At 51.7% G+C, this 24,474-nt stretch overlaps 1 protein-coding gene across 3 annotated transcripts in view; it reads right to left on the minus strand.

Moving 5' to 3' along the window:
• SFXN5 (sideroflexin 5) overlaps nucleotides 1–24,474 on the minus strand; it is a 118,426-nt gene that overhangs the window by 12,250 nt on the left and 81,702 nt on the right. Inside the window, exons 11-13 of one of the 3 annotated variants that reach the window (XM_061168779.1) lie at nucleotides 12,591–12,706; nucleotides 10,507–10,592; nucleotides 4,571–4,688 (exon numbers count right to left, since the gene is read on the minus strand). In XM_061168779.1, coding sequence (XP_061024762.1) covers nucleotides 4,571–4,688; nucleotides 10,507–10,592; nucleotides 12,591–12,706 — 320 coding nt within the window. Of the gene's footprint in view, nucleotides 1–4,570; nucleotides 4,689–10,506; nucleotides 10,593–12,590; nucleotides 12,707–17,850; nucleotides 18,248–24,474 lie in introns of those variants that run through there. The other 2 variants (XM_061168781.1, XM_061168780.1) reach the window with 2 other exon arrangements.

Genomic DNA, 24,474 nt, shown 5'->3' on the forward strand with positions numbered 1-24,474 from the left:
CTGTCTAGGCAACACCCTTTGATAAACAGTAATACCTTGGACTTGAGGGGCATTAGGAAGATTTAATACAAGGCATGCAGAGTTCCCGGCATGCTACCTGGCCTAGTAGATGTTTAGCAAATGGTAGCTATTATTATTATTTGCAATTTTAGTTTTAAAATTAGCACCATTTTAATAGGCAGAAATACTAATTTGAAAAGCGCAGACAAAACTCTCTCCCAGGGGGACTTCCCTGGCGGGCCAGTGGTTAAGACTTCGCCTTGGGCTTCCCTGGTGGTGCAGTAGTTGAGAGTCCACCTGCCAATGCAGGGGACACGGATTCGAGCCCTAGTCTGGGAAGATCCCACATGCCACGGAGCAACTGGGCCCGTGAGCCACAACTACTGAGCCTGCGCGTCTGGAGCCTGTGCTCCACAACAAGAGAGGCCACGATAGTGAGAGGCCCACGCACCGCGATGAAGAGTGGCCCCCACTTGCCGCAACTAGAGAAAGCCCTCGCACAGAAACGAAGACCCAACACAGCCAAAAATAAATTAATTAATTAATTAATTAAAAAAAAACAACAAACTAACCTCTCCATTCCCCCTCCCCACCCCCACCCTCTAAAAAAAAAAAAAAAAAAAACTTCACCTTCCGTTGCAGGGGGTGTGGGTTCGATCCCTGGTCGGGGAGCTAAGATCCTACATGCCTCACGACCAAAAAAACCAAAACATAAAACAGAAGCAATATTGTAACAAATTCAATAAAGACTTGAAAAAATGGTTCACATCAAAAAAAAAAAAAAAAATCTTAAAAAACACCCCCAAAACACTCTCCCAGGGATTGAAGAGGGGATTGAAGTTCTTTCTTCAACCTCTGGGGTTAGTGGGTTGGAAACCCCACACCAATCACTGCAGGCCAGCCATTCTAGGAACCAGTTCCTAAATTCCATCTCCAAGTCACCTCATTAATTAATTAGCGTTCCAGTGATTACTCCTGTTGACAACCTTGGTGGCTCTTGGCAAGGTTGGGTCAGCCCAAGCAGGTCCAGACTTATTGTGGCAAATCACATTGGCTTCTGGGATGTGAGACATGATCCCCACATGGCAGAAGCAGCGCCTCGTTAGAGAGAATTAATTGGGAGGAAGAATGGGGGAACGAGGTCCTCTCAGCCAAACACCCCATTATGCACAGGCCCGTCTGCATCCTGTTGGGGTTGATGCAGGTGAGGAGGGGGCTCTGAAGATCACGTCCCTACCCTCCTTTCCCAGAGAACAGACTTATTACAAAATGACTATATTCTTTCCAACCTAGAGAAGGAAGCTTGGGTTGCAACGAGAAGGATTTTGGTTAGACACCCAGAAGAACTAACTTCCATGCCTATTTGTGGCAGACATGGGGGAAGGGAGGAGCCTGGACGTTGACTCACTTAGGCCGGGGCTGCTCACTTAGACCACCTCTCTGCAGCCAGAGCTGGAGGCCCGAGTGGGGGGACTGTGGCCATTTCTCCATTATTTGCCCCAAAGGAACACCCGCCTTAGACCCACAGCACTCCTAGACTCTTCCCCACCACAGGGAGGCCCCAGCTCCCTCCTCTCTCCGCTGTCTCAGGGTAGGCGAAGAGAAACGAGTGAGAAGAGAAAATCCTACAGAACAAGCAGATGCAACATCTCCTGGGAGCTCTGGTCTGGGAGTGAGCCTCTGGGGTGTCCTTCCATATTAGCACATGGCTTCTGTGACTTTGGGCCGGGCCCTTGGCTGCTCTGGGTCTCCATTTGCCCCAGCAGAGCCAGGAGGGTGGTAAACTGGATGACCTTGAAAATCCTTCCAGTGGGACAGGCTCATGGGGTTTCTCTGCCCTGGCTCCCTCTCCTGTGCAGACAGGTAGAGCTATGGGAGCTAGCTACTTGAAGCTTCTGAACACAGTGGTGCCTGCAAGCACCTGGGGCACTCTGACTCTTGCCCAGAACTGCAGACTCAGCCCAGCTGTTATAAAGAGATGCCGTCAGTGGCTTTGGGGAGTGACGGGCCCAGGCCTTCCAGATGGGGATGCCAGGACCGCCAAGAAGTGCCCTCCCTCTAGTCTTCAGAGCTTCCAGGCAACCTGGAGCCCCCAGCTCTATTTGGAGTCCCTAAGCATCAGGATACAGCTGTTCAGCTTTTGGGTTGAGGGGAAGGATGGGGAGGGGTATCCCTGCTCCACGGCAAGGCTGGGCCCTGTGGGTATGAGGACACTGCTGAGCTTCCCATCCTGTGTGCACTGGCCTGGCCCCAAGATAGGAGCCCCATCCCATTATAGTTTCCTCCTGAAACTCTGGGGCTCAGTGGAGGCAAGTGACTCCAGTCCTCACCCTCTTCGGGGCCTGGAGGCCGGGTCACTACCTCCAACTCTAAGACCCTGGGTCTCCAGTCCTCACAGTCCCAGTGTAATACCCCAGGACCCTTATTTTCACCTTCCCCAACTCCCCTGGAGGAACCTGCACCCCTCCCGCCCTGCAGGGTCAGTCCTGCGGTCACAGATTCAGAAGCGTCCATCTGCAGCCACAGCCCCCATCTTCCCTTGAGTTCCGTAACTACAGATACCATGGTCATTCTTTGCCCTCCTTGGGTCTGCCTCTGCACCAAACCTTGCTTTTCCCACTCGGCTTGCTCATGCTTCTTCACCCCCCACCCAACTAAGATTCTGGGGTCCTTTGCTCCTCCTGAACTCCTACCAGCCTCCCGAATGCCTCACCCAACCAGACAAAACTGGAGCAGGCCCCGTACCTCTGGGTAGACAGGCCCTGGCCACCACCCCCCGACCTGTGTCCATCCCCAGCCGTCCCCTCCACTGACCCTCGGCACTGCCCACCAGACTCTCTGACTTCCTTAGTCCGCTATCTCTCCCATTCTCCCCTCTGAAGGTCTCCAGCCTTCTCCATGGTCCTCTGACCTTTGACCTCCCCCTTCCCACCCGCCTCCTTCCTCTCTGCTCAGTCATGAGAACACAGGAGCTATCAGATCAACTTCCTTAACCTCCCCACCCCCAAACTCCACCCCCCAACCAACATTTGCCTCCCCCTGCTAAAGTGGGGAGGGGTCTCCCCCACCCAGGCAAATCCTTTGAACCCCTTGCCTGCGCTCTGACTCCCCCACTTCATGGACTTTGCCCTCTGTCCTCCTCCTCCAGTGTCCTTCTTCTCTCCTGGTGCCTTCCCTTTGCATTTACACAAGCTCCAGTCTCTCCCATTTTAAAAGAGTGAAAATAAATGAAAGCCTCTCTTGATCCCACATCTCATTCCAGCTCTGGGTCTGCTTCTCTTTTTTCCCCCGGTACCAAGCCTCTAGACCAAACAGTCAGCCTGCCACCCCATTTCCTTACCCCCCAGCTGGGCTCCACCCCTCGGGATGGAGTTTGCCTTCATGGACTGAGACACCAATGGACGCTCTTCAACCCCATGGAGCTTGACCTCTCGGGAGGGTCTGACCCTGTGGATGCCCCCCAACTCCAGTCTCACTTGGCTCTGTCCTTACCTCCCTGGCCACTTGTCCTTGGGCAGCCCCCCACCCCAGGGCCTATTTTCTCCACACACTCCTTGGCTGATCCCACCCACCATCACTGTTTTATGCTGGGGGCTCCTACTTCTGTCCCTCGAGCCCAGGCCTCTCTCCTGGCTTCTAGACCCAAAGCCAACTTCCACAGGGCACCTCTGTTCACAAGTTCCACAGGTTCCTCAAACCCCACGTGTCCATCCAGCTCCACAGGCTGTCCTCCTGCACGCCGGCCCCTCCTCATCTCCATCCTGCCGGGTTGTTCAAAACCAGAAAGCCGGGCGCACATCCTGCCGGCTCCCTGTCCTCCCATCACACGCAGTTCTTCATCAGATCCTGATGAAGCTGCCTCCTAACAACTCTCTCTTAAAGGACCCACTTCCCTCCATGCCCGCTGCCAGCAGCCTGGTCCAAGCCGCCATCATCTCTCACTGGACTCCCGCCACCGCCTCCTGAAGGCTCCTTCTCCAGAGCTCCAACGCAGCCTCACCATACAGCCACGGGGACCGTTCAAAACCAGGAATCTGTGGTCCTGCTCTGCACAGCTCTTCTGGTAACGTTTACCCACTGCGCTGGCTTCCAAGTTCCCGGCACCCTCGACGTCAGGCCCCCGTACCTGGCCCACCTCATCTTCCCCACTCTCTGCCCAAGAGGCAGGCTTTCCTCAGCTGTGTGCCGCCTCCCTTCACACCAGGTGACCTCAGCCTATGTGTCCCCTCACCTCTTACACACCTGGCCAACTCTAGCCCATCCTTCAGGCCCCCATGAAATGCCACTTCTCTCTAAGCTCTGTTTGGGCCCCTACTGTCTCCTCCTCCCACGGTCAAACTCCTCCCATCTTAACACTGCTCACCCTTCACTTGCTATTCCGTTTCATCGCTGTGTTCACTGCTTGACCCTTAACCCTGAGAGGTCAGAGCCTGGGCCAGTCTCATTCACGGTCTAACCCCAGGACCTAGCTAGCACAGTGCTAAGGTGTCAGCACTGAGTAGGTATTGGTTCATAAATGACCAGACGGCAACCCTCCCTGTCCTGCCCTTGAGCCCCTCCCTCCACTGACCTCTGACATCTGGGGGAAGAGGCTGATGGCCAGCGGCAGGGCCAGGCCAAAGGCTGCCAGGCACACGAGGCTTTGCACGGGGAGGAGCAGCCGGGGGCGCGCCTGCAGGAGAGCTGTCCTGTGGGGGAGAGAGAAGGGGGGGCCCCATGAGACCCGGAGACAGGGTGAGCTGGCCATTAGCCACCATGCTGGGTCCCACTGGGTCTGAGGGCCAGGCCCAGCCCGTAGCTAAGTAGCTGTGGAGGAATTCTGTCTTTGGGACCGTCCCCCGGTGGCAGCCCTCTCCCCAGGCCCTGCCCTGAAGGACGTTGCCGCTTAAATTCTCAACCGTAAATCATAAATGAGCACCTGTGGGGCACCCACCCCACTGTGTGTCCAGCCCTGCACAAAGAAGGCCATGTGTGGGGTAGACGATAGAGGAGGCTGTCGGCCCCTGCTCCTGTGCAGGGGGTGGGGGGGCCCACGCGGGGACACAGCGGAGGAAGATGGGCCTTGAAGGCAGCACATATTGAAATAGTGAACAAACCACACACACATTCACGCACACGTACGCACAAGCACGCATATGCATGCACGCACAGCCAGGAGAGGATGACCTCTTCTGGGTATGGGAACAGAACACACCCTGCTGACCACCTGGTCACCTTCGATCCAAGAGCCACAGTGACTTGCCCAAGGCCAAGACCCAAGTCTGCAGGAGGCAGGCAGGGCTGCTGTCTGGGCTCCTCTGACTCCCTAAAAGTGCTGTCACTGAGCTGCTCTGGCTCCTGCCTTAAGGACCCTTTGCCTGCTGCACCACCAGTTTACAGTTGGCACCCCTCCCCGCGGTGAGCATCGAGCTGGGATTCTTGGGCAGGAGAGGGGTACGAAAGCCTCCCTCCAGGGCCCTTGGTCCCCCAGCCCCATGACAATACGGCCTCTCCAGCCGGAGTGAGGCCATAGCAGCTGGCTAGTCCACCTTCACTGTGCTGTCCATCAGAACATTTCGTTCTGTATAATCCACCAGGGCCTGGGGAAGACCACCAGGCATTCTACTTGGGGAGGCCTGGGGTGGGATGTGTCAGCAAGACGGATTATTTGCCAAGGAATGTTGGGTGGGTACACATGCTGCCCTCGGTAAGCGTCAGCCTCCACCGGACTGAGACTGGCTCCTGGTGGGAAGAAGCTATAACCAGGGCTCTTGCCCCTCCCCTCCTGGGGCAGGGCTGCTGTGGCCACAGGCGGGGGAGAGGCTCTTCTGGGGGCAGCGCCTCAGTGTCGGGGCAGGCAAACCCCGCACCACCTTCACCTCCTGGCACGTGAATCCCAAGAGCAGCTGGCTCTAAGGCGACAGCAAAACTGGGAGCAGCAGTTCTCAAACTTTAGTATCTAGGCAGTGGTTAAAAATGCAGACTCCCCCATGAGATCCTGATTCAGCTAGTACTACACCTGGGAACCTTCCATGAGTCTACAACAGGTGATCCCCAGACCACACTTCTGGGAAACTCTGGCCCAGGATGTTCCTACTAAGGTACCAATAACAATCCAATTACTTGTAAATTCTATGCAAGTAAAAGACCTGGACACAGTAAGTGCTCAGTGAGGTGTGTTCGTATTGCTGTTGTTACTGCCCTTGTTACCAGCAGGAAGGAGGGAGGATCCTGGTGGCTGAGTCGTCCTCCAGCCCTTCCCACTGGCCCAGACCCCAAGATCTGTCCAGTTGTTGAATTAAGCCTGAACTGAGCTATTGGGGAGGAGAATTTCCACAGGATGAAGAACAGGGGGACAAAGGTGCCCAAATCAAACTCAAGCCCTTCTGGCATCCCCTCTGCCTTGGTCCAGTGCCCCCATCTTCTCCCTCTCTTCCAGGTGAGCCTCACCCCCCTCTTCCCCACGGACTCAGCCTGAGGCCTCCTGGGCTTCCATGGGAGTCATGGAGGGGCTGGGAGTAAGGCTGAGATGGGTCCTGAGATGTTTTCAACTCAGATTAACTTCTTCAACAGGACCAGAAGGTGGGTACTCTTGCTCCCGTGGCAGCGACTGGGACCTCAGTCCCTGAGGGTGGCCAGAGCAGGGGGGAGGGGACAGGAGGGTGTGTGGCCCCTGGAGGCACAGCCCCGAGGGAGGATCGCGGAGGGAGGTTCCCTCCCTGGCAGGTGAGGGGCAGGACATGGACTCATTCGGTGGGGACACCGGACAGACCCCTTCTACGTGGGGCTGCGACCTTGGCTCCTCTCTCCGGGTGGCTGGCTGAAGTCCCCACTGTGAAAGGGATCCAGAAAGTCCCAGGCCTGTGCTCCCCACTCAGGAAGGAGGAAGGCTCAGACAGCAGGCAACAGGAGCCTCTGAAGTCCCAGCCCAGGCGGGAGAGTGAACACAGCAGGACAGGGGGAGGGGAGGAGGAGAGGGAAATGGCAGGGAGGAATTGGAAAGGCAGCTGGGGGAGTTAAAATATGCAGATGGAGAGATGTGCGAATGCCTGGGAGAGAGGAAAGACCCGGATCCCCGGGAATGAGGGAGGCTGGGGAGCGGCCTCAGGAGCTACCGTGGAGGGTGTGGCCTGAACCCTGACCAAGCTGAGACCCAGCCTGGGAGGGCAGAAAAGTCCAGGCCCGGGCCAGGGCCAGGGATGCAGAGCTGGGGGAGAGACCCCCCACAGCTGCCTCTGAGTTGGGGGGCGCGGGGCTGCTCTCCGGGCCCTGAGTCCAAAACCAGCATCCTCCCCAGGACAGTGGAGCTGGAGTGGAGCCCTGGGCCTGAGGGAAGGTGCAGTGGAGAGTGAGGGGAGGGGCGTGCACCCCTCAGTGAGAGGCCCTGCTCGGGCAGCGGAGTGGAGGATTCTCGGCTTCTGACGGGAGACCCTTTTCCTTTCATCTCAGAGACAGGGACACCTGAACACGCCCCCCAACTCTGCTATCCTAGCAGAAAACCCAGGGTCCCCCCAGAGAGGAGAAACTGAGGCCGGGGCCAAGCCAGCCTCGCTGCCACACAACAGCTTGTCTCCCCATTGCCGTGCATTCCCTCAGCACTTGGAGCAGTTTTACTTTTGCGCTCCATTAATTTGCAAGCAGGCTGCTTTGTAAGTGTTCTTTTGTCTTTTTTCCCTGGCTCTCCTGACTCCCTCACCCAACCGGGGCTCCCGAGGGTCGGAGGGTAGGGCTGCCTCCCCCATCAGCCTCCTCAGCAGAGCCCCTGCCATTAGCACCCTGCATGGAAAGGCCGTGGGGTGCTCGGCAGGGGGGCCCCAGGCAAGAGCCAGGGGCCCGCTGGATGGTGCAAAGTGCCAAGCTCTAGTGGACAAGATGGTGAGGGGGGCAGTGCCATCATTCTCCAGGTGGGAAACTGACCAGCCCGCCGCAACTCCTGCCAGGAGTCTCAGTTGGTGCCGGACCTGCCCTGCCCCCCCACCTCACAGTCTGGCAGCTCCCCCCCCCGCCCCGCCCCATGTAGATGAGGTTAATTATGTCTTTGAGGGTGCAAACTGAGTCTTGCTCGTCTTGATATTCCTGGGGGAACCCAGGCTGGACTCTTTCTCCTCCTCAGAGACCCTCCCACAAGCTTCAGGGAAGGACCAACTAAATACAAGGCTTCCAGGAGACCAATGGCTAACCCTCTTCTACCTACCCGAGGGGCTTCCTTTGACCCTGAGCTGAGCCAGATGCAGGGCACCCGCAGTCCAGGCTGATTCCAGGCTGGGACGTTCAGAACTAGAACAATCCCACCCCACCTCCCAAGCCTCCCAAAGCTAAGTTTAAGCCCCCAACCAATGGGACACTAACCGTCACTCCACTTTCTGCAAACCCAGCTCAGATGGCACCCAGAAGGCATCACAGACCACAGTTTTCCCCAGCAAATTCCAGGTTCAAGATTCAGTAGCCTTGAAGACAGAGCCCTCCCTTCCTCATTTGCCCAGTGGTGTCCTTGTGTGCACTTGCAGTCGCTGGTATTTGGGGACAGCCTCAGTTCACCAGACACCTGCGTATACAAGGTTCAGGGGCACCAAAGCAATCGCTTCCCAGGATCTGTTTATTTTTGCAACTTCCAGAGGAGATTAATTTTCTTAAGTCTCAGTGTTCAACACGCCATCCCTTGCTCAGGTACCCACGCCCACTGTGCACCTCCCCCACTCTTCCAGGGGACGAAGGGATCATCCCCTCAGCTGGACACAGGGCCCCTTATCAGCAGGCCCGATGAGAGAGCGTGCTTTGCTTCTGTTGGGTTGGGCTCTTCAAGGTCCACGCAACAGGCCCACACCTTGCCCAGAAAGCCCTCCCTTCCACCAAAATCCTATCTTACTCTCAGTACCAGCTGCAGCCCCTTTCCTCTGGACCAGCCCTCCCCTCAAGGTCACCCTGACCCTGTTCCCACACTGCTGGGTCCCACCTGCAGCTGACCTGTGTGTGGGTCCCACCCTTATCAAAACACAGGCTTTCTGAGGCCAGTTCCCCAAATCTGTCCCTCTCCTGTCTCCATGCGGGGTGGATTCCAAAGACAGGCTGATTATGTGCTGTGATCCAAAAATCCAAGAGGCAGCCAGTGTGGTAGGAAGAGCCCAGTTTTGCAGCCGTATTCCTTGGCCCTGCCTGTCTCTGCCATTTCCTAGTGTGTGACTGTAAGCAGATGATATAACCTCTCTTTGCCTTCCTTTCCTCGTCTGTAAAATGGGGACATCATGCTCACCTCTTTGCACTGTTGTGAAGGTTAAATGAGATCATTCATTCGTTCAACAAACACTGAGCATATCACTATGTGCTAGGAACTATGCTAGATGCTGTGCAGGGCAGTAAACAAAAGGAATTGACCTGCCTCCATGGAGATGACATTCTAATGAAGCACACAGATAGCATATAACTAGATAAAGAATCTCAGCTATCGATAAGTGCTGTGAGTAAAAATAAGGCAGTGTAGTGGGGGAAGAAGTCCTGGTGGCTGTAATCTCGATGGGGTGGTCAGGGAGGGCCTCGTTGAGGAGATGGCATTCGGGGGGTACCTGGCTGGGAGAAGACTGGGACGCAGCCAGTGCTTAGCTGTCAAGTGTTAGCTGTTATTGTAATTTGTTTTGTGGGAATAAGAAGGTCCCCAAATTGGGGAGAAGCCCCTGATCCAGAGCCCCAGAGGGAGTGCCCCCAACCCTGTCCTTATCCTACACAGCCCCCAAGCCCATCCACTGCCTTGAGGTGCCCCTCCCAGGCTGGGCCCCCGGGAAGGAGGAAGCGATCATCTCTTCACTTTTACCTGCACCAGACCTCCAGGCCTTTGCTCATCTTGCTGCCCACACCTGGAACCCTTCCCTGCTCCTTGCCATCCTCCTAGACTTTCCTCAACCCTCAGGGCCTGCCCAAACCAGCCCTGCTTCCTCCCTCCTCTCCTCAGCCTCTCCTTCCAGCAGCATTCCTGTCTTCATGATTCAATTTCACACTCATTAATTAATAGAATCACTCCATCATTGTTCTTATTATTGTATCTCCTTATTTCTTTATGGTCAGGACAAATGTGTTCTCAGAACGTCCCTCTGAGGGCGGCAGGGAGGTTAGTACAATTACTGTCTAAATGAAGAAACTGAGGCTCGGTGAGGTGGTGACTTGCCTCATGGCAGATGCCGGAAAGGGATGCGCTGGGCCCAAGTCTAGTCTTCCCACCATAGTCCTCAGACTCTCTCTTCACCACTGGTCCTGTGCTGTGCACTAATAGAGTGCGTGCACACACACACACACACACACACACGCACACTCTAGAACCGCCAGCTCCAGGGCAGGGCCAGCCTTGTCCATCAGGACATCCCTCCTAGAACTTAGCACAGGGTCCTGAGCAGCCAAAGTCCATGAATTCTCACAGGATGATTCCAGCAGCCCTGCCAGAGAGAGTTTGAACAAACCAGGACCCTTGCGCTGGGCCAGCAGGTCCCACTTCCCCCACCCTCTCCGCCACGATGGCCTCTGTCCTGGGCCCCAACTCACTTCTCCAGCATGGACATGACAATCGGGGGTAGCACCAGGATGGGCATGGGGAGGACCACTCGCGTCAGCGCCGTCTCCAGCAGGGCCTGAGGGGCAAGCAGAGGCTGTGGTGAGCGGGGCGGGGGTGGGACAGCCTTGGGGCAGCAAACCCAGCCCCGGAACCCCTAGGCGTATGTACCACTGCTAAGCACATCTGGCTGAACGGAATAATTCATGGAATTGCTCATGAAGCCATATTCCAAACAACAGAAAAAAGCCACCCCATCTTCCCACCGCAGATCCCCATCACCTGCCACATGTGGGGGAGTGGAGGCAACCCAGAAGCGGCCCCAACAAGGGGCCTGCGCCCAGGGAGGTGAACTGGGTGGCAGGGTACAGCAGCTGAGAGGAAACACATGGAGGGCCTGAGATGCTCTAAAAACAGAGCAGGCACTGGAAGGGCCAAAACAAACAGCTGTGGCCTGCTGCGCCGCGTGAGGCTCCTGGTGCCCAAGGAGAAGAGGGATTCTGGGATTCACTTTCTTTTCCCTTAAAGACAAAGATTTGGAGGATCTTGCCATTTCCTGGCTCTGGATGAGAATCTTTCTTAATGACAAGAGGTCAGCTTTGTAAGTGGGAAATGCTTCTGCTGAGTGGCTGCTGTCCCCATATGGGGTCTGCCTGGGGCCTTGCTCTGGGGGCTCCCTCAGGATTCCTGGGGAGGGGGGTGCTGGTCAAGGCACAGCTCAGTGGCAGTTCTGCACCCTGATGGTCATTGTGATGAGTTCCTTTAACCCCACGGGCTCCCAGCCCTCAGAGAAGGCTCAAGGAATGCTTGTAACCCACGGGTCCCTGGAGTCCCAAATGGCAAGGGGCTGATAGAGCCAGGACAAGGGAAGCCCAGGGCTGCAGAAGAGCTTGGGGTTCTCTGCTGTTTGGACCACGAGGAGGAGTTATCACAGTTGGTCTCCATCACAGCAAGTCGGGAAGAGGATAGAGTTGGATAGGAGGTTAGGGGGATGTAGGAAATTGAGGCCAAATCCCCTCTGATGATGGGCTCAGGGCTAAACATTTCTCCCAGGAACTTGGGTTCTTCATGATCAGCCTCAGGAAGGCCTGGGAGAGGTCCCTCCAGTCTCCTGAACAGGTGTGGGGATGACAGGGGGCCCAGAGCCTGTGCAGAAAGCAGAGGATGCGGCGTTGGCACTGGCACCCCCAAGCCCCTTGCCCCTCACAAGCCTTGGACAGACACTTACTTTCCCTGAGATCAGTCAGTGGTGGGGGGAAGGACCAGGACAAGAGAAGGGTCTTCCTACATCAGAGGCTTATGGAGAAGGCCTCAGTGACAGGGTGCGGTGGGGGCCCACGTGGGAGCTGATGAGGGACAGGGCTGGAGCAGAGGGGACCCAGCACTTGGAGGCCAGAGCAGGACAAGCCACTAACTGCCATTAGGATGAAGGCTGGAAAGCACAGGGAGATATACAAGCGGACTGGAATTTTTGTTTTTTTAATTACAATTGCTAGATGGGTGAGGCTGGTGAAACCAGAGGTGAAAGAGGGCCTTCTTGTAACAAAACATTCTTCCCCAAACCACGCCCGTGGCTTCCTGCAAGCCCGAAATCCCTCCGCCTCGACCACACTCACTCCCTGGTGACGTATCACCTGCAGAAGTGCCTATGAGCACACAACCACAAACCATCAGCTTCTAGGCGTCCTCTTCTCACCCAGGAGGATATGAAGGCCCTAGGCCCTAGGTCCTGGGGAAGGGAAGGAAAGCTCTGGGGGGGGGGGTCTCCTCTGCCCTTACCAAGTAAGAGGTCAGAGAAAGCACATCCCGAGGGGCTGGGACAAGAGATGGGGATGTTTCCCAGTAGTGATGAGGCGGCTGGAGAGAAGCAAGGGTGTCTGGTGGGCAGGTGTGGCCGGGGCCAGACCTGAGGCCCGGGGCTCAAACCGATGGGGGGTGGGGGTGGGGGTGGGGTGAGGAGGAGAGCTCAAGAGGGCAAGGCAAGGGTGCTGAGGACACAAGCCCCTGGGGAATGAAAATGTCTAGGGAAAACCGACCACAGCCTCCCTACCAGCCCCCAAGCCCCCAGACGACCCACATGTCTGGCTGCGATCTTGGAGGAACCCACGAGGTTGCCATCGCCATCCAGGACGTCAATCCCCTCCTCCAGCTCCCCGTACCGCATCAGGACCACGTTGCAGATATTGGCGCTGGCTGGAGAGAGAGGGGAGCAGGGAGCAGGAGTCAGAGGGGAGGATGGCATTCTACCCTGCGGAGGAGATCACTGGGCTCCACCCGCACCAAGCAACAAAGGTTCTGAATAAATGCCACGTCTGTTCAAACAGTGGGCGAAGGTGTGGTTCTGCTGCCTATCAGCCTGGTGAAGGATTTGGGGGCCCTTGGGAACCTGGAGAGCAAAGGTGGAAAATAACCAGTGTTTGTTAGGAAGGAAAGGGAAACTATTCAGGGCTTAGAGAGCGGCCAGTTATCAAGGACGCTGCTTTCCTCTCCTCAGGCGCAGGCCCCACGGGCAGGCGAAGTGGATGCCCATCTGGGAGGGCTCTCGGGCTTGAAGACGCATCGCCCACACTGGTGCCTGATGCTCCACCATCAGCACCTCAGTCCCTTGGGCTGCCTTTCCGGGCATCCTCTTGAATGCCAGCCCCCCACATTTAGCCCCTCGCTCCTCAGAGTGAATCAAGTTTCCAGAGATTTGCTTCCCTGACAACAGGTGCCAGAGCAGGCAGGAACCTCAGTGCTAACCCGGCACCGCCCCCTCATCATATGGATGGAAAATTGAGGCTCAGAGATGGGGAGTGACTTCTCTGAGGTCACACAACAAAGCGGGACAGAGCTGAAAGGCTACAGTGCCTCATCCTTCGGGTACCCAGGACATGGAAGAGTTTGGGGCGGGGTGGGGTGGGAGTCAGGCATGGCTAAAGGCATACCTCCTACGTTCTTGCTTCACGTGGTTGGGTTTCCTCCTTTGGCCATGCCTCCCCATCTCAGCTGAGATCATGGGGACCTGGGCTGAGGGGAGGGTTCCTGGCTCCTTAGTTCAGCACTGTGTGTCAGAGTTTGGGCGGCCACCCATCAGCTGGTGACTGGCACATGAAGCCTCTTTCGGTTCCTCCCCCCTGGGATCCATGTGGCTGGCCCTGGGCTCAGGGCCGGGTGTGGGTGCTGACCTCGCCTGAACTCCTCCGGCCCTGTTCCAGGATGGAAGTGGGGGGACTTGGGGGTGGTGGGAGGGTGGGGAGTTGGGGGGGTGACAAATTTGGAGCCCGCCTGCTCCACTCCTCCCCCAAAAGCGCCTTGCTGTGTTTAAAGTTTTAATTTTTGCTAATTAATGTCAATTAATTTTGTATAATGAGTGTTTAATTTTGGGGAGTGTGTGAGCCTGGGAGCGACTGCAGTTCTGGGCTGTGAACGCTGATTAGCATCAACACCTGCTGCTTCCCCACTCCCTCCAGTGGGGGGGGGACACCAGGGTTTGGGGAGCTGGAGGGCGGCAGGGCCTAGTGGGCAGGTGGAGTGGGAGGAGGACCACAGATGCTCCTGGTACCCAAGCCAACACCGGGGAGCAGAGCGGTCCAGGGCGCTTGCAGCTGGGGGACAGGATTCTGCAGGTGAGGGGTGGCTTGAGGCCCTGGGGGTCTCTGAGCCTCAATCTCCTGTTTCAGTAAAGTGGGGAGGTGGAATAAACAGAGAGGAAGACTGAGATACTCTGCAGCCTTCGGAGAAGAAAAGCAGGAGACCAAATACAGTTTCAAAATGTATTTACAGCACATATGCCATCTCTGAGTAGCTCTCGTGTTTCCACACGACACACAGGAGCAGTGGGAACCATGCACAGACCTTTTCGGCATCAGTTCCTCCTGTCTCCACAGCAGGCATGCTCTCCTGTCTTACACAGGAGCTCTCAACTGGGGCCATCTTTATGAAACATTTGGCAATATTTGGAGACATTTTTGATGATCACAACCTGGGGGATGGGGGGCTGCTACTGGCATCTAGTGTGATCTCTAGAGACCAAAGACGACTAAACATCCTACAAGGCACAGGACAGCCCTCAGAACAAAGAATTTTCCAGCCCAACGTGTCAGTAGAGCTGACGTTGAACAACCCTTGTCTTACACACATCCAGACTGACAGAGTTAGGAAGGTGAATCTGAGGTAAAGGAAGAGAGAATGGGAGCCTGGGTTTCAGGCCAGCTGGGCTTGGGTTCCAATCCTGACTCTGCCTCTCCCCCTCCCCGCCCTCAGAGGTGAGCTCCTGACAGCCCCAGGGCCCCCAGAGTGGCCTTGGGAAGGGGCACCTGGCCTGTGTGTTAGTGACTCGCCCTCTAGTGGTGGCAGGCATGTACTACACCCATCGCACCCCTGGGACGGCCAGGCCTTCAGTACGCAGGAGACCCAATAACAGTCTCTCTTTGGAGAGAATATTGGGGTTTTCTGCCCTGAAAGGCATCGATCTCTGCCCTCTGAGAATCCTTTCCACCACCACCACCATTCCAGGAAAGGCAAGGCCACAGGAATGTGGTCCAGGGGAGGAGCAACTGCTTAAAGCCAGGAGCCAACAGCTGACTCTGCAAACCCCACCCCCTGCCCAGCTTCCCAAGTGTAAAAGGAGGGGCTGCATTTAGTGTCTCCACGGGATCGTTGGGTGCTGTCTGAGCTTACAGGATCTCCAGGTAGAGGGAAGCCAGGGGCGGCTGAGACATATCTAGCCTGATTGTGTGTGTGTGCATGTGATGGAGACAAAGACAAGAGACAGCATGGTTTTCAAGGTGATGGAGCTGCCCCAGGCTCATGGTGGCATCTCGCCTGCTCTCTGAAATTTCCGAATGTGTGATGTGGCCTCAGAAGGACAGAGCAGGCCTTTGGTTCAAACACAAAACCACCTGAGATGAAAGACAAAGCATGAAAGGAAGTGAAAACCCAGCCTCCCTCCCCTCCTGGACGCTTTTGGGGATGACAATGTCCCCCTCTCATCCGAGCTGCCTGGCTGGAAAGAAAGAGAAAACGCTGAAAGCCACCTCAGAAGATGGCAACCCCAGGCTCCTCCCTTGGAACACCCACAGTTCTTACTGCTTACACAGACAGCACATGCCCTGTAATCTCTTCTGTTGACTGTGTACAGTGGTTATCCATTTATTAAGCACTTGCTGTATGCACCGGTTACTAGCCATCCCTGCCATTGAGCAATGAGAATGCCAGCCTGTTTTAGTGATTTCATTTCCATGATCTCTTCCAGAACTTTCAGTTCCGCTGTATTCCTTTCAAACCCTCCCAGGTCCTTCTCATCCCACTCCTGGAAAGTCCAACTCCAGAGACATAGACACTGAGAGACTAAGTAAATGAAAAGAGAGAGAGAGAGAGAGAGATCAAACATGGGCTATGGGTCTCCTTTCTAGCACACCAGCAAGATCCATTATTGACAGTATCAGCAGGTTAATTAAGCAGTCTGTTAGTGATAATGTTAAGAAAGCTGGCACATTTTCAACTCAGATTGACACCATTCAAGACTCAAGCATAACTGATGTTGGAGCAGTGATGCTAGGAGATGTCAGTGGATGAGAGAGAGAGAGAGAGAGGGAGAGAAAGAGAGAGAGACAGAGATTGCTTCATGCTGATGGCAAGCTCAGTGTCAAGCCCTGAGGAAAATATGCTCTTGCCTGCTGCAGATGTTCTCACATCAGACACATCATGATGCAAAATCATGCAGATTGTGAAAAGCTAATGAAGCGCCTGTGTGAAAAGCACAGTGTGGGGGGGGAAGAAAGAGCAGTAGATAGAAAGACAAGTGTGCAAGTAAGTTCTCAAAAATATGACTACAGGGGAGCTTACCCCTTGAACTAGCACCGGAACAGAGGCATAGATCAATGGAGTTAATAGTCCAGAAACACCCCCAGCTGTAGGGGAAATGAATTTGCGTTAATGCAGTTGTATCGACTTGCAGGGAAAGGGCCATTTAAATATGAGGTGGAGCAATGGGCTATTCATCTGGGAAAACCAAATACCATAACTCATCTGCTCTAAGAGGCATTTATGCATATTTTAACATTATAAAAATCACCATGTGCTTTACAGTGCATGTTGCAGGGGGGACCTTACCTGCTCTTCATCACAGCTGTCTGTGCATGGGTGAACTTAGCCACGTGTAGAGGTATCTGTTCATGCAACTGTCACCTCAGCTGCCCACAGCGATCCACACAGAATTTGAACTTAAACTTAGATTCCTAATTGTTGCCTAAAACATCTTTTTAAAACTTACACTATAATGGAGCATGGACACGAAAAGTTATTGTACATGCAGAAGATCGTCTGCCAGATACCAGGCAATGCAATTAAAGGCAGCAGAAATTGCCAAACCATAGATAGCTACCCTAAAGAAATGCTTGCCCATATGCACAAAGAGACATTTACAAGGATGTTAATTATAGCACTGTTTGTAACAGCAAATAATTAGAAACAACCTAAATGTCCACCATTAGGGAACTCACGTGGGAAGATCGCCAAAACAAACTTATGTGAACAAAGTTATTGAGTATGTACAGGATGATTTACTGAACGTAAAACCCCACAACCGGTACACACACGTGTGTGCATAAATCCTTGGGTAATGTTCTAGAAGGGTCACACCTCACCGAGTAATCCTCTTGGGGAAGAGAACCAAATTTGGGAATTAGGGGTTATTGAAGAACTTCCACTTTTTTACCCTAAATTTTTCTATACTGTTTGCATTTTTACAATGAGAATGTAACCATGCTTTACTTGTCTAAAAGTTGAAAAGAAAATGCCAATCTTCTTGAAGTAGATCATAAAAATTTTAAAGCCAGGAGGGGTTGGTGTGACCTATTCATGGGTCCTACACTTAGGCGTCTGTTTCAGAAACTTCCTGAAGAAGCTGATTAACTTCAAGAATATTTTTTTCCTTCAAGTAAAGAATAAAATGAAACCACAAGTATAACGAAGTAGTAAATGAAAATAATCCCAATAATCTTTCATATATTTTAAAATTATACTGTCAATTTAAAAGGGGCTAAAAGGGTCAAGATTACAGGCAGAGATTACGAAAAGCAGTGATGGCCATGATGCTGTGTTTAACAATCAATGCCCGAAAGAGAATTGTAAAATGTGGAAAAGGCTGAGATTCAGAATCTGTGGTATTGAAAAAAGTGACTTGGAGTGAATGTGTAATGAACACTTGTTTATTCCTTCAAATGAATATGAAATATAGTCCTCTCCTCTTCTGAAAGGTTATTAGATTAATGCCTCATAACTGAGGCATCTTAGAATTGAGAAACATGGCATTTGATACCTATTTATGAACAATATTATAAGAAATGGGAAGCTTTAAAAATATATTTATTATATATGACAAAGGGCTACCAATATTAATCTATGGAGGGTCATGGTGACTGACTCCCAATAGCTATTCTACCCCCAAAAGATTAGTCTAAACTAATTATAATAACCCCTCCCTTGCCAGTGATTGATTTAGGAAGGGACATGTGACTGATCCTAGCCAGTGAGGGATGTCTGCAGGACTTTGGGAAAAGTCTCCTCCCACTTAAGCAGAGGTGGCAGGCAGAGCCTCCTCTCCTCTGGGCAGTGGTGGGTTTTGATCTGATGTTTGGAATTGAGGCTGCCATCTTACAACCATGAAGGGAGCAAGCCTGAAGATGAAGCCCCTGGCAGAGCATAGAGATGGAAGGAATGGCCCTGGATGCCTCACCGGAGAGTTGACCTCTGTAAAGTAATAAGAGAGGCTTTATTATTTAAGCCAGTTTGAGTTGAGGGTTTCTGTTACTTTCAGCCAAAAACAATCATAAAATGCATAAAGAGTTTTAACAATTATTAAGAAAAAGATACAGTGATCAACAGACTTAGAGAACGAACTTATGGTTAACCGGGGGGAAGGATGGGGGAAGGGATAGATTGGGAGTTTGGAGTTGACATGTATACACTGCTATATTTAAAATAGATAACCAACACCATTGTAAAGCAATTATACTCCAATAAAGATGTTAAAAGAAAATAAAATAAAAAAATAAAATAGATAACCAACAAGGACCTACTGCATAACACAGGGAACTCTGTTCAATATTCTGTAATAACCTAAATGGGAAAAGAACTTGAAAAAGAATAGATACATGTATATGTATAACTGAATCACTATGCTGTGCACCTGAAACTAACACAACATTGCCAATCAACTATACTCCAATATAAAACAAAAATTAAAGAAAAAGATACAGTGATCAAAATCACCAAAAAATATTCAAGTAAAAATTCATAAAAGAAATATTTTAAAATATTTTAAAAATCAATGAACATGAACTTATTAATAGTCAAAGACTGATATTTGAATCTAAGAAAAAAAATCAATCTGCAGGAGTTCTTTATATGTTTTGGAGACTAATCCTCATTGGTTTAATGGTTTACAAATAGCGTGTGGCTTGTTTTCTCACTGTTGGTGGTGTCTGCTGTCATACAGTTTAATATACATATATTATCAAATAAGCAATCCTTTCCTCTCTGGTATATACTTTTTTTGGTCATCTATCCTGGGACTTGGTCCAGTAGGTAAGACTCTGTGCTCTCAATGCAGGAGGCCCGGATTCGATCCCTGGTTGGGGAACTAGATCCCGAATGCATGCCACAAGTAAGAGTCCACATGCCGCACTAAGAAGTCCACATGCTGCAACTAAAGATCCTGCCTGCCACAATGAAGATTCCGCATGCCACAGCTAAGACCCGGCGCAGCCAAAATAAATAAATAAATAATTTTTAAAAAAAAAAGGAAACTCTATGTTTCTACTCCAATGTTCATCTATATTTCCTTCTAGAAGCTTTAACATTTTACTTTACACATTTAGGTCTTCAATCTATCTAGAATTTGTTTTTGTGGATGGTATGAAAAGGAATCTACTCTCTCTCTCTCTCTTCTATTTGGAAACCCAAATGCCCAATAAAGTTAAGAAAAGATTCTCAACCATACTGGGAATTGGAAAATGCCAATTAAAATGAGAAAAGAACCATTTCAGCTGGACAAAAATTTTTTAAAGATTGATAATACCAAATGTTGAAGAGGATGTAGGGAAACAAAAATCCAAACCTTGCAGGCAGAGTAAAAGCCAGTATGCTCATTTGGTAAAGGTAGAGATGGGCATTCCCTCTGACATGGTCATTCCACTTCTAGGTACAGACCCTAGACTGTTGATTCTCAACACTGGCTGCACAACTGGAAGCAAATCTGAGGTAGGACCCAGATGTCTGCATTTCTTTTTAAAGCTCCCCAGGTGGTTGTTTGAAAACTTCTGGCCTGGAGAAGCTCCTACTCATGTGCACATGGACATGTGTATAAGGCTGTCTGGTGCAGTACTACGTATAATAGTGAGAAACTGGAAACAACCTAGATGTCCCCAGTTAGTCTATGGAAGACTCACGCAGCCTACAGCAGCTGAGATGAATGCATATGTATTAATACAGATAAATCTCAAAACTACAATGAAGAGCAAGTTTTTTATTTATTTATTTATTTATTTATTTATTTATTTATTTATTTATTTTTGGCTGTGTTGGGTCTTCGTTTCTGTGTGAGGGCTTTCTCTAGTTGCGGCAAGCGGGGGCCACTCTTCATCGCGGTGCGTGGGCCTCTCACTATCGCGGCCTCTCTTGTTGCGGAGCACAGGCTCCAGTAGCGCAGGCTCAGTAGTTGTGGCTCACGGGCCTAGTTGCTCCGTGGCATGTGGGATCTTCCCAGACCAGGGCTCAAACCCCTGTCCCCTGCATTGGCAGGCAGATTCTCAACCACTGCGCCACCAGGGAAGCCCCAAAGAGCAAGTTTTAAAAGGATATGTACAACACAACACAGTTAATGTAAACTTAACACACAAACAATACAATTTCTGGTTTATGGTATATACACATAATATACAATATAAAAACACAAATGGGGAGGATGCAAGTCAACAGCCTTCCTCCAGAGAGAAGGAGGAAACCAGAATCAAAAAGGCAGAGGGCACAGAAGGCTTTGGGTACATCTAATAGTTTATTCTCTATTTTCTATAATATTCCATGTATTTGAAATAATATTTCATAATCTTTAAAAAACAGCCACAGAATGAGTTATTGTGGCTGTTAAAAGGATAAGTTGGGATTTTATGACTGTCATGGAAAGACATCCAAAATTTACTGTGAGGTTAAAAAGTGATTTACGAACAGTATACACAGTATGATCTCATTTGTATTAGATATATATTTATATAGGCATATTTATATTATACATAGATACAATAAATAGGCAGAGATTTCTACACTTTTAGATGTTTATTTGAATTTGGAGGGATATATACCAAACTAATCTCTGGGGAGAGGAGGGCGATTGTTTAACTTATATTACAATCGTGTATTATCAGAAAAAAAAATAGAATGATTTTTATTAAAACAAAAACAAAAACACTCTAGTGGACCCCAGGAGACTTGAGCTCCCACCTTGCCTCCAGGTTGACATTGAACAAAGTTCTCCAGACTCCACTTCCTCCCTCTCTTTTATTTTGTAGGTAACAAGCACATCGGTAAACAATCCAAATCACATAAAAGGGTAAATAATAAAAAGTAAGGTTAGGATTGGGCTTCCCTGGTGGCGCAGGGGTTAAGAATCCGCCTGCCAATGCAGGGGACATGGGTTTGAGCCCTGGTCCGGGAAGATCCCACATGCCACGGAGCGACTAAGCCCATGCACCACAACTACTGAGCCTGTGCTCTAGAGCCCGCGAGCCGCAACTACTTTGCAACAAGAGAAGCCACCGCAATGAGAAGTCCACGCACCGCAGCAAAGAGTAGCCCCGCTCACTGCAACTAGAGAAAGCCCGCGCGCAGCAACGAAGACCCAATGCAGCCAAAAATAATTAAATAAAATAAATAAATTTATTAAAAAAAAAAAAAGTCTCCTTCCAATTTAGTTTCACTCCCCTCCCCTGAGGCAACCCCTGTAGCCAGATTCTCACGTCCCTGCCAGACATGGTCTATGTATTTACAAGCAGACATGTATGTACATCATCACCTTACACACACACACACACCACACACTCGAATCGCACCAGACTATATAGCCCCTCTGTCTTTAGAGGAGTGATGGTTATCAGATGGGGATGTACACCTTAATATTTCCTTGATTTCATGATATTCCCCACCATTCTGCCTGAGAGGCAGTGCTATATGGCACAGATTTTCTTTTAAATAGCTTGAGAATTTGGGGGGAGTTTCACAACCTATACTGAAGTGTCACAAACTCAGGACTGGGAATTTCTGGATTGGAAAATCAGCCTATAGATTTAGGTATAGGCTGACTCTGAAGTTAGGGATCTCCGAATAAAAGATTCCTGCTAACACATTCATCTTCTGAAAAGCACCCTTTTATCACAGCTACTCCCTAGCTGGAGATTCTTCAATGGTCCCCCATTAATCATAAGCTAAAGCTCGAACTCTCAGCTAGTATTCAAGGCCTCAACATGCCCTTTCCCCTCCCCCTTCCCCAGCAGGCCTGGCCCACCCCAACCAGGCCTGCTCCTTCCACATTCATAACCCCGCCTCCCCTGCCTCGTGCTTCTCCACCTCCTCTGACTCTGGACTTCTCTGCCTTCTGTATTTCAGGAATTATAGGATATCTGAATTGGAAGGCCATTCATTCAGTAAGCATTCTCTGAGCACCTACTATGTATACGCCAGGTCCTGGGCAAGCTGCCCAGAACAGGTGAGTTGCTCACACATAAGTGCCCCTCTCAGATTTTTGGACCAGGCTACTACTCAGACACTTCCCTAACCCAGGGGTCAGGCAGCTCATTCCATTAACAGACGGTCAGTTTTTCAGAAGATCCTGCTACTCTTGTTTGACTCCACTTATCAGTGCTAGTCTGGATGTGTGGGATCCAGAACTAAACAGACTCCTTTGTTCTGGCCACTCGATCTCTAATAATGCAGCTGAGGTCAGAGGGAGCCTCAGAGCCACACACCACGCAGCAGACCTATTCCGAGCATACAGCCCACACAATCTCCGGATCGTTATCCTAAGTACTCTAGTCAAATCAGGTCTCAGCACCTCTACACTTCTGCAGCCGCATTTTTTGAACAGCAAGCCTTACATCAAACCTTGTGAGATCTTTTTGGATCCTGGTACTCTTGCCTGTGAATTCATAATCACTGCCAGGTTGCTACCCCTGTTCCTTGAGTCTGACCCCTAGGCCGCCTCTGACCAAGGCAGTTATAAAATAACTGAAGGGGACGAGACTGAAGGCAGAGCTCTAAGACACACCCCTGGAGACTTCCCTCTGGTTGACTTGGTCCCACTGGCCCCGTCCACTTGGAGCCTGACACACACCGGGGCCCCAGGCCAGTTCTCGGGCTGCCCCTGATTCTGGCACCCAGTCCAGCCTACCCTTCCAGATCCAACCCAGAAAGGCTGAAGAATGTGCCCAGGATGACCTGGTCATCCACCCTAGGCCTGCTGACTGAGTGAATGACAGTGATAGTGAAAATTTGTATAAGAAAACAGAACATTCAAAGAACAATTTTTTAAAAAAATACCAGGATAAATGTCCAAGCAGCCACAGAATGTGGTCACCAATGTCATCAGGGTAGGGTTTTACTATTGGGCGCCCAATTTCAAACCATTTCTACTAAAGCATTCATTTGTTCACTGAACAAACCCACACTGAACATTGGGTGGCAAGCACAGAGGGGGGGTTGGGGGTTGGTGATGAATGAGGTCTAGTCCCTGTCTTGGGGAGTTCAGAATCTGATGAGGGAGGGAGACTTGGAAACAAAATGGGTAGTTCCAGGATAGACATAGGCACACAGGGTGCTGTGGTCTAACCCTGACTGGGGCTATCAGGGAGGGCTTCCTGAAGGAGGTGATGTCTGAAGTGAGAAACGAAGGCCTGGCAGCCAAGAGAAGGCAGAGTGTGGAACTGAGATAGTGGGGAAGAGCAGGCACTCCAGTCAAGCAGGGCCTCGTGCAAAGGCCTGGGGCCCAGCGAGAGGGCAGGAGGGAGGTCACAACACTGACCATAGTGTGATGGGGTATGAGCAAGAGCAGGGCCAGGTCCAGGAAGCGGCTTGAGGGCCTCCAGGATGGCCTAACGCTGTGGACGCCACATTAAGTACCACTGACCTGGACAGAAGGAGCATAAATCACGAGGCCCAGGACACAGCGGACACAGGTGCACTCTGCTGTCTTCCAACCACAGGGATGAAGGGTGGAGGAGGTAAGGCCTGGGGACTGACCCTTGAGGCTCCGGCACACTGCCGGGGCCACCTCCAAGGTGAAGAAAGCAGGGTGGATTGAGCACCAGGGGAAGAGTGGTAAAGTGAAGGGGGAATCAATGCCAGGAAGACCCATGGTCTGGGCGTCAAGGGAAGCGTGGAGACGGGGGCAGAGGTGGGGCACACTGGTGTGAATGAGCAGAAGACCTCTCCCAAAGACTGCCCAGACACCCCGAGGAGCAGACTCACTTCTGGACACAGAGACTTCTTCATGGTGATGAAGTGAGCTATGACATTTAATGTAAGGGACTGCTGCCAACAGCGCAGGATGAAGTCACTTCCCTCAAAGGGCTGATGAGGCTGCCATTTCCGGTCCATGCAGGAAGGTTATTCCCTGTGCAAGGAGTTGGCCAGCGGTGCTGAAGCTCAGGCCTCCCCTGCCGGGAGCTCAGGCCCAGATGGGGCTCTTTAGTAGCACACCTGCGGCTTGTCCCCTGGTCCACGTGGATCCAGCCAGGCAGCCTGGGGGCAACCTTCAGAGCTTCCTGTCCGGCCCTCACCACCACATACACAGACACAGAGCCTGGGTACCCAGCCGTGCCCTCAGCTCCAGCTCATAGTCTCCGCCCTGCCCATGCCTCACAAGATAAGTCTGTGCCTCTCCCTGGTGCCCCATCATGGCACCTGGGACCTGCCACTCCATCCTGCCT

This window comes from Eubalaena glacialis, chromosome 14 (assembly GCF_028564815.1).
Source record: "Eubalaena glacialis isolate mEubGla1 chromosome 14, mEubGla1.1.hap2.+ XY, whole genome shotgun sequence".
In the NCBI taxonomy this organism is placed as follows: Eukaryota; Metazoa; Chordata; class Mammalia; order Artiodactyla; family Balaenidae; genus Eubalaena; species Eubalaena glacialis.